This window comes from Glossina fuscipes, unplaced genomic scaffold (genome assembly GCF_014805625.2).
Source record: "Glossina fuscipes isolate IAEA_lab_2018 unplaced genomic scaffold, Yale_Gfus_2 224, whole genome shotgun sequence".
NCBI lineage: Eukaryota > Metazoa > Arthropoda > Insecta > Diptera > Glossinidae > Glossina > Glossina fuscipes.
The window spans coordinates 1,183,102-1,193,061 of NW_023998567.1; the positions used below are offsets into that span (position 1 = coordinate 1,183,102).

Below are 9,960 nucleotides of genomic sequence, written 5' to 3' on the forward strand. Positions count from 1 at the left end.
TTGTTTCAAAAGAACCAAAAACACACAATGTGTGAAAATATGCACATGCAAGCCGGTCAATACGAAAATTAAATCGGCGGAAAATTTTGGGAGGCTATATCAGATGAGTATCGCATAGTCGCCACTGGCACGTATTACGGTGACAGTGATTTGCAACTGGTGTAGAAAATCAAAGAGCGGAAGTGACAGCGGTTTCAAATTAGGTCAAACAAGTTGTATATTTTTTTTTCTCTAGGACCTCGAATGTACATTCGGCGTGACTAGGTGAGTTGTATTTTATATCATTAATATAGTTTATAATTCATGATTTTTACGACTGTTACACAATTGTCACCAATAGGTTAAGACATTTTTAATAATTACAATATAATAAAATGTTTGTAAACTAATTATGTTGTTATGATACTGGCTGGCGAAGTAAGTGTACACTTAACACACTCTAATTCACTACACATTCACTTACACCTTAAAAATTTATAAAGATTCTATAGGGCAAAATCATTTTCATGAACCCCCCAATTGCGGCGAGCTAGTTGGATAACGTTAAGAGCCCTTTGAGCTGCTTTGCATGCTACATATCCTAATATTCTTTTTAATAAAGTAGAGGCAAAATTGGAATCGGCAAGAATGACTGGTGATCGGTAAATTTCTTTATGGTCGCCAATTTCCGAGTCTCCTAATGTTTTATTGAGCTCGGCTCGTTCAGTCCAATCTATTTGTTTGGCAACAATGCTCGCGAGTTACTTATACAAACGTAACAACAACCATCGACAAAAACGGTGAGATCATCATCAGACTACAATAGAACTTTTAAAATTAATGTACTGTAATAATATTTTTAAACACTCACTACACAATTAGCATATAAGTTAGCTGGTAAATAACAGTAAGTAGTCTGTAAGAACTCGAAATTGAATTAACTTCCAAACATTTTTTTTTAACTAATAAATCATTTTTTAATTTTTTTTTTTAATAGAATTCAAGATCGACTATCTGATTCGCCCGTTGTGGTCGTATTTTTCACTTTGTGTATAGAAATTTTCTTTTCTTTTTTATTTTATTTTATTGCTTTATACGATTTTAAAACCTAATTAATTACAAAAGTGTTAAAATTTATTGAAATATATTGGACTTTTTGTGTTGATATCGTGCTGGCTTTTGCGATCAGCACTTGGTGCTTTTGTCAACAAGTGTCTTTCTTGTTTTTTGCGTGTTGTTGGTTCCGTACATTTATATTGCCTATATACAGATATCTCTATCTATAAGAAACACGCTACTTTCATTTATGACGTGACCGAAAAGTCTAAGCCTACTGTTGTAGTCCTAGCGTTGAACGACTCCAATTTGCCACAAGTCGCTTGGCGTTGTAGTGGTAATACTGTTTGTATGGTCTCCACTTCAACATCTTTTATAGCTATTGTGTTTTTCAATGAATCGTAATTTATTTCAATACAATCGTACTCTTAATTGTAATATGTAGGGTTTACTTGCAATATTTTCAAAACACTTTCTAGTGGCTCTTGCACGGATGTCGTATATATTGACTTTAATAAATCGTTTGACTTGGTTAACCATAACTTAATGATCTTCAAACTCCTCTAGCTTCTCTTTATACTTAGTGAAATAAATAGGGTCTTATATGCATAAGAGATCATTCAGGATTCTGCTGAATTTCATTACCTCGGATGAATTTCTCTTGGCGTCTAGTGTCTCTCAAGGCAGCCATTTGGAACCCGTTTTATCTAATCTGTACATTGACGATCTCCCCTCGGTGATTAAATCCGGCCAGATCTTTTTTACCGTATCAGCTTCAAACTGATTTCAATAATTTGGTGACATTGCTTTTTAAACCTCATGAAATTAAATCTAAAAAAATGCAAAAATGCTTGCTTTCTCAAGGACGAAGCCATTCAATACTGAGTGTTCACACAAAATGGAAAATGTAGATTCGTGCTTCGATTTAGGGGTTCGACGAAAGATGACGTTTTAATTGGCATATTGAGCTCTCTTTAAGTAAAGCTAGGTCCATGCTAGATTTCGTTAAGAGGTTTTCCAAAGAGCTTACGGTTCCTTACATTTCAAAAGGATTATATATTTGATTAGTTAAACCAACACTTAAGTACGCTCCTGTTGTGTGCTTTCCGCCCTATAGGTGTTATATAGATTCAATTGAATCCGAAGTAATAACATGATCACAATTTGTGTTTTCGCATCTAATCTTTCTGTTAGGCAGTTCGTCTGGAATTGTGATAATTTTGCAGATGTAAGGCCAATTTTTTTTAAATAACGGACTAGCAGACGTAAGGGCCGAGCCTTCTTTCATGTTACCCTAAGAATTAGTGCGGTGTTTACTGTTACCGTTTGTGTTTTGAGTCATGTTGTATTAGGGCAAGTAAGTGACTAACATTTTATATGGTTATAGTTTCAATAGCAATTAAAAATTAAATCGACAATTGAATATGTAAATTTACGAATTTAAATTTATAGCTAACTAAATTTTGTAAAGTCTAAGTGAATGATTATATAATACCTTATCCGCCTGAGTGGCCGAGTAGGCAAGAGTCTCGACTAGCAACTCAATGGTCGCGGGTTCAAATCTCAAGTGCGGTAGAGTTTTTAATAAAGCCGAAAGCCTTAGATGCTAGTGCTTTAAGACTTTAGTCTTAGAATTTATTCTCTGGCTAAATTTCTAATAATAATAATAATAATAATAATACCTTAAGAACGAATGATCGATCATACACAATTTTTTTTTTTTGTGTATACATTAAAAATGTTCTACGTTATGGACGATGGTCGATTATGAAGGTGATGTAATGTCAACATTTGGAGCGATACTTCGGTTATTATTACGTGTTATCAATTGCGTTTTGTGAGACGTAGTTGTGGGCGTTATATACATTTTTCTTTGCATACCATTTTTCACAAAATTTTAAACTTCAAAACTGTAAATGATTTTGTAATTCACAGGACTATTGCTTTCAGACGCGTTTGTAGATACCGCCAAACTATTTGACATCACTTTTCAATAGCGTTCATTCAATGATGTTTGTTATAGTTATTTATATTTCTAGGTAAACAGCTGTCGTTGCTTTACTTTCTTTATGAGTTGCTAGTAGCTTATAAGACATCTCTCTCTCATTAAATAAATAAACAGCAATAAAAGGAGCCCTCACGATCATTTTCTTATTTCAGAGGATCACCAATTGTAGTTTACTGAAATAGCATTTTTTAAACGAACTTATTTCGTTGCATTTTTAGACTAAATCTTTATTTATTTTTTTTAACAACGAAAATTCAAATATCTACCGATATTTAAAACATTTTTGGTTTGGTTCAAAATAAAATCGACTGCCGTCCAAAGAATCAAAAAACGCTTGTAAACTAGTGTTCAGAATGAAATTTTGGAGAGTTGGTACTGCCTAAAAAGCATATGGATTTGTCAATAATGCCGATGTATATATGTTATGTTGCGAACTTATTAAGTGAAGTGTTATGAATTAGAACTAACCCAAATAATCCAGCACGCTTATTTGATTTCGACCTGTTGTAGTGGAGCTTTTATATAACCATATCTATGTTTTTGAACGGAAAATTCCGTAAGACAATCAGAAAAATTTTTTTTATTTATTTATTTGTTTTTTTTTTTTTGGTAGTAGAATTTATTTTAATGGGATTCATGTGCGGAACATCGACTAAGGTACAGTGAACAGATTTTCAAAATATCTTAACCCATCTACGTGACAACTTTTCAACCTGTCAAGCTTAGTTTATAAATGATTCCCTTGTTGGATGATGTTCATGAATGACAATGGCGAAAGAAATGGTTAGCAATTTTATAGTTCTCATTGTATTTTCCTTTATGTTCGACATCGTTATTCCAGATATTTCTCAATATTATCGCTGAATTCATACATAGAATTATATTAGATACATAGAACTTCCTTGCTGAATATTGCTACCTACAGCAAAAGCCAAGAAACAGTCGAGCACATATGAGCATGGCTGATTTTTCAAGCGGTTAATCCAAAAAAGAATTCTTTTTTTTAAAAACGGTTAACTGGCAGTTATTAATGTTTTGTGAAAAACTGTAATTATAGTCTTATGCTTTCATGGTTGGTTTTTTCATTTATATTTCATAATTTGAAAAATTACAATTAAAATTCCTCAATAGCGATTTTATTATTAAATTTCACTGATCCTCTCTGCCGATCGTATTCATTATTTGCGTTTGAAATATTGGTACGAATAGTTTTTTGAAAAGTGCTATTGGTAGTTAATGGTTTTTGCATACCAATCTTTTTTCTGTTCTCTACAATCCCAATAGAACTTTGGTAATGGCTCGCATGCTGTTTTGGTTTTTCCCGTTCCCGTCTTCTGGTAGACGCAGATCTTAAATCAACATGCTTAGTTAGATTTAACGGAATATTCTCTGAGGGCAAATTCATTGTTGCATTGCTCGACTTTTCGGAATGTTTCCTGACAATATCAAGGAACATAGTCGAGTAGCTAGGTCTCTCAGTTGACGTGAAATGAAGTTTTTCCTTATGTCTTTCAAATATTCTCTGCGTGAAATCTCTATTTGTATTTTGGTATAAAGTGGTAACTGTTACATCAGATCCTGTACGTAGCATGAATTCAGGATGACTATGGTGATCATAAGTAACTGGCTGATTTACCGTTTCCTCCACAACATTTTCGGTAACTTCATAAGAATGAGCTATAATAGATTTATTTCCTTGCTTAATTTCATTAGGATTTTGGGTAGGGCTATAAAAAAATTTTTCTGGCTGTGGCGGTAGCTCTTCGACAACACTAGTATGTAACAAAGCCTTCTTACTAGGTTTAAAAGTAGAAGAGAAGTAGTGACTCGTTGCAGGTTCGATAATTGGTTCCCAGTTATCTGTATGTTCACGGATGGTATTATTCTCGCGACTAATTGTAATAGTGTGATCCTGTTTTTTACGCGGGACCTTATTGGCTGAGCTTCTATTTACAGCAAAGTTGTTATCTTCTAGTTTATTGATATGGCCTTCGGCTATTAATTCTTGCTCCCTTTCTATTTGGCGAAGCTTTTGTGGACTGATACTGGTAACTTTATAACTGCTCGCTGCCAACGGGTTCGAGCCAAATGCTGAAAATTTAATGAATTTCTTCGAAGGCCGCATGTTTATTACTTTGGTTTCCTTCGTAAGTGGATTTCTGAAGATATATTTTATCCTGGTAGTTTCGATCGGCAAATAATCAAGGGCGCTCTTTGTAGAATTTTCTTTCGACACATAACTTCCAACAACATTCTTCACAACGCGGGTTCTGGATATCATATGACTAAGAAAACCATCAACCGCACCGTCCATTTGTTTCCACATAAAACGACGCTGTATCCTACAGAAGGAAAATCGCACACATGAAACAGCTATAAATTGCATATTTCGAAAATATTATCCACCTCATATCTTGATTTGTAGACCTACATTCACAGCTATAATTATGTTGATAGATAATGCAGAGCGCCAGGAGATACATATATATTAAAACAGTTTTCTGGAAATAAATAAGGCGCTTCTTCGAAATTTTCTGAAATTGTTGATTCTTAAATGATTTAAATTAAACCTTTTTTTAACTTACGAAGAAACCTTTCCAATATATCAAGGACATGTCCGCATACGTTGTGTGTGCGTTACTTGCAATGGTGTCTGCAGCATAGAGCCCATTACTGAAACGTCTGCAAGCTTTATATCTTCGTAAAAAGAGGAACTTGCTAATTAAATATTTAACAAAATCTCGGGCGGTCATGCGTAAATCAACTTTTACTGCATCTTATTCATTTATTTGCAGTCTTTGCTAAAAAACACCATTGACTCTAAGAGATGTTTAACACGCAACGATCAGGGGGAAGTACGAGTGGTATCAATTTATTCGGCTTACAAGTGTTAACTACCGTTAATTAGTTTGCTCTCATAAACAGATCTTAACTGCAATATATTTCTGTTATTCCTCAACATATCATCTACTGTTATTTTTATAATGAATTTTAAGGGCAATTGATTACAATTTTGCTACGTACAACTTTTTCTGTTAAAACATTAATTTACTAAGCGAGACCTGCAATCTCTATAAGTAAAATTAATAAATTTTTTGTGTTAGACCCCTTTATGGTTTCTGTACTCTTGAATCAAGGAACAGTTCAACATTTTCTACAAATTAAAACCCCAAAAATCACCCATATGAGATGTAGGCCTCTATCTTAAGTAGCTAGGGTTTTCTATTGGGCTCGCTCTACTTTTACTATGAGAATTTCACTTTTTGTAAATGTCGCTTATGGCATTTTAAGTGGTCTGTAATTTGACATACACGGTAGAATTTAAATAATTGAAAAACTGTTTTCTCAGTAAATACATAAGCAAATTCAACAAATTCCAATTCGCAAATGTACTTTGTTCGATTATCTTTGGTATTTTTCTTATAAAACTGTTAAGATATCAGAGCTTTTGGCGATTTCTAAGCGAGAACGTGATTTTCACAGAGCTTTTTTAAAACTTTAAGCCAATCCTGTAGAATGTGAAACAAATGTTAATCGAACAGGCCATCGTCTATATAACGGATACTTTCCCAACCAAACATGTGGCCCTCAGACTGATAAAATTATCCCCAAATCTAATGAAATTGTGATGAAAAATATCTTCTTTCGTCAAAAATAAAGCGGATAAAAGTTTGATGCGCCAAAAACAAACCTGTGTAGCAAATTTAGGCAGGTACCACTACTGCTCTATAAAGGTTTTGAACAATTATACACAACATATACTTTAACCAAAATATCTCACCCTTGTTTCACTCCCCGACATATCTAAAGAATTGATGGTAATGAAATTTCTTGGAAAAGTGAAGTCAAGTATTTTCCAACGCAAGTTAAAGCAAAAAGAAGAAAACTAGGTTTCACTCCTTGTTTTATGCTCCTCCAATATGATCTCTACTGGTTAATGGCATATTAAAAAAGGTGATCTAAAATCTATCTGTCATTTCTTTACACTTAATCCATACTGAATTTCTAGTTGCGAACTTGTTTATAACACAATTCTAAAGTTGTGTTAAAACAAAATCTCAAAACTCACATTGCTCGCAAATTTTTTTTCATTAACAAGAGTTTTTTTATACTTTGCCTTTAATCTTACTGTTACTTTAAATATAACATTAATAATAATTAATTAATTTCCAAGATGTGAAGGAGAATCTTTTCTCGTAGTCTTTAATTTTTTATAGCATATCGTACAGAATTTCTAAAATTAAAAATAAACTAAACCAAATTAATAAACTATAACATGCACTTTTATTGATAGAAACCCTCTATTAAGCAACATTCCAATTTTTTTGTGGCCAATCGGTGCAAAAATCCTTAACAAATAACAACAATCGCATATAGATTTTCAGCAACATTGAAAACAATAGACTAGTTTTATTTATTAGGATCATTCCATCACTACTCTAGTCAATTTTCTCTACAAGCCAGTATTTTCTATTTCCATTGCTTTTGCATATTCTTTTTCATACATTTCTACAGCCTACTAGTCTACACGAAGAAGTGATGTGATCTTCACAAAAATTTAATTCGGCTTAACTCCGTTTGCCAAGGCAGATTTCGTTCATGTTGTACATTAAGAAATAAATAGTTGTGTTTTTTACGGCGTACACAAATAGGCTATGTTTTATTTAAAAATTGTAACTTCTATGAAAAGGAATAAGACCGAATCGGAGATCTTGAAAGGGAAACCAGTTTTTTTATTGGCGTAAGAGAACCTTATAAACCAGTTGAAAAAAGTTAACATAGTCATCTTGAAACTTCGTGTTTTTCTTCAGAGGCTCAAAGGACCAGGCCAGTATCAAAAGGATCTCCGCTGGGACTCTACAGCTTAAGACTTTTTACCTCTTAGTTCCTAACACACCAACACAAAGAAGAAAAACTTTTGGAAGAAAGGACATGAAAATGAAGGTTGGAGTATGAAACGGAAGTTTTATGATCGTAAGATTGCATACTAATTATAAAAATTAATGAGAAATTTACCATAGTAATAAAACGTTTCTATAAAACATTTTAAAAGTTTAAAACCGCTCTTCTGTAAACACAATTTTGCAAATTGAATCTATTTGATTAATTGAAAACTTAGTCCACAATATATATGTTAAATTTTAAAACTCTGAATAAGGAAAGAATCCAAAAGCAATTTTTGGTGTCTTTACTAAAAATAAGTCAAAACATATCGCATTCAATTCTGAGGAGTTGTGTAATATTCAATTCAACTTTTCCGAAAAAATTGAATCAGTTCCTTATTTTACAGTATGCTTTGAAAGTTATATATACACATATGTATATACATATGACTTCATTCGAGAATATTTTTTACTTACCGTTTGCCTTTAAAAGCAAGTAGATATTTTTTGTTCAACGGGAAATTCATCGAAACCGCTAGACCGGTAGACCCAGCACGCAGTGGGAATTGCTTGTGAAATAATGGAATGCTGATATCGAATCCTGGGCGTAATTGTTGCACACTCATACTGGCTTTTGCAAGTATAGCTTCACCGGTATCAAAACCAAGCGAATTTTCTACATAATCAGGCCATGTGCCCGAATAGAGATTAAAAATAACATGATTTTTGCCATTATTCCAATAAGATAAACGGGCCAGACGAGAAGGTACGTTTCTCACATAATCCTCAGAAAGAGAGTCACGATCTAACGTATCAATACCTAAAACAAAGATGCACGCCCGTCTGGGGTCTGTGGTATAATAACGAGACTCTTGAATTGCTGTTATTATCTTTTGATAATTCGATGAAATCGGAGGTGATGCGCCCAAGGAGTTCAGAGGTTCAGGTGGGTAAACATAGACCAAAAATTCGTCGTAACATTTGCTAAAATCAAAACAATTATCCATTCGACATGGAAGCTGTGCAAAATCAGCCAGGTGTCCTTGAACTCGCAGTTTGGAATTCGAAACCGATAGAAAAGCGTTACGTGTTTTTAAAGCAGCTTCAACCACATCCTCATTTAAAGGGCCCATTCCGTCTTTTGCAGAGGCCGGCAACATGTAATTGATTAAATGTCCAGGAAAGTCGTTGTCATTCTGAACAGATGATGAGAGCATTGGATCAAGTCGAGAAACACGGTTATGATATGGCACCGTTTTCAGCCGGTAGCCACCAAAGTAACAATAAGCTAAAAATGCGCAGGAAACAAAGACCAGAATGTATCGCTTTTTTGCTTGCATATTTCTGCTAATTTCGTGGGAATAGGATGTGCGCGATAGAGGTGGGAAAAGTGCACGTAGAGGCCAGGGAAAGTTAGTTATTTATCATTGTAACCAAAGCAGTCACTTGTCATGCTCTTCTGATTATATTTCACTTTAGATTGCTCCGCCAAAAAGCTTCCTAATATACTTTCATCACAGAGGAGGTTTGAGCACAGAAAATGTTTCCCTTGTCTACCGCAACTATTCCGACTGTGCATTTTGGTATTGTATATAAAATTTTCTTTTTTAAGCCATTTCCACACATTTGAGTCGGCAAATATGTTAAGATGCTTACATTCAGCGTATGCAAAAGTTCTAACAATCACAGTAATCAAATGTCTCCTTCCAGTTATTTCAATACGTTTAATGATTCTTTAGAAATTGTACAAAAAAGAAAAGTTTTTACGTTTTTTATAAAAGATTTACAATCAAGCCACAATATACAATATAAACGCAAGATAAAACACAATCTCAACTGTAATTGCCAGTTCGAGTTGCCAAAAAAATATTTCTTAAGTCTTATATATGGCAACAAGGAATTAACTTTGTTTTTCAATGCCGTTTATTCTATTAAGAGGCGTTGTAATTATTGATGCTAATCCTATCCAATTTGAATTTTCTTCAAAAATTTGTGCAAGACAAAAACTAAATGCGGCTCCATTGGTTTAAAACT

At 33.6% G+C, this 9,960-nt stretch overlaps 1 protein-coding gene across 6 annotated transcripts in view; it reads right to left on the reverse strand.

The window, feature by feature from the left end:
- LOC119642516 (exostosin-1) overlaps positions 1-9,739 on the reverse strand; it is a 183,545-nt gene extending 173,806 nt beyond the window's left edge. For 3 of the 6 annotated variants that reach the window (XR_005248069.1, XR_005248070.1, XM_038041660.1), the window contains exon 1: positions 8,404-9,738. Coding sequence is in view for 4 of the 6 variants with exons in the window: in XM_038041660.1 (XP_037897588.1) it covers positions 8,404-9,266 (863 nt within the window). In the remaining 2 variants the exon portion in view is untranslated. Of the gene's footprint in view, positions 1-2,711; positions 5,386-5,449; positions 5,578-5,628; positions 5,741-8,403 lie in introns of those variants that run through there. The other 3 variants (XM_038041662.1, XM_038041661.1, XM_038041663.1) reach the window with 3 other exon arrangements.
- Between the last annotated feature and the right edge of the window lie 221 nt (positions 9,740-9,960).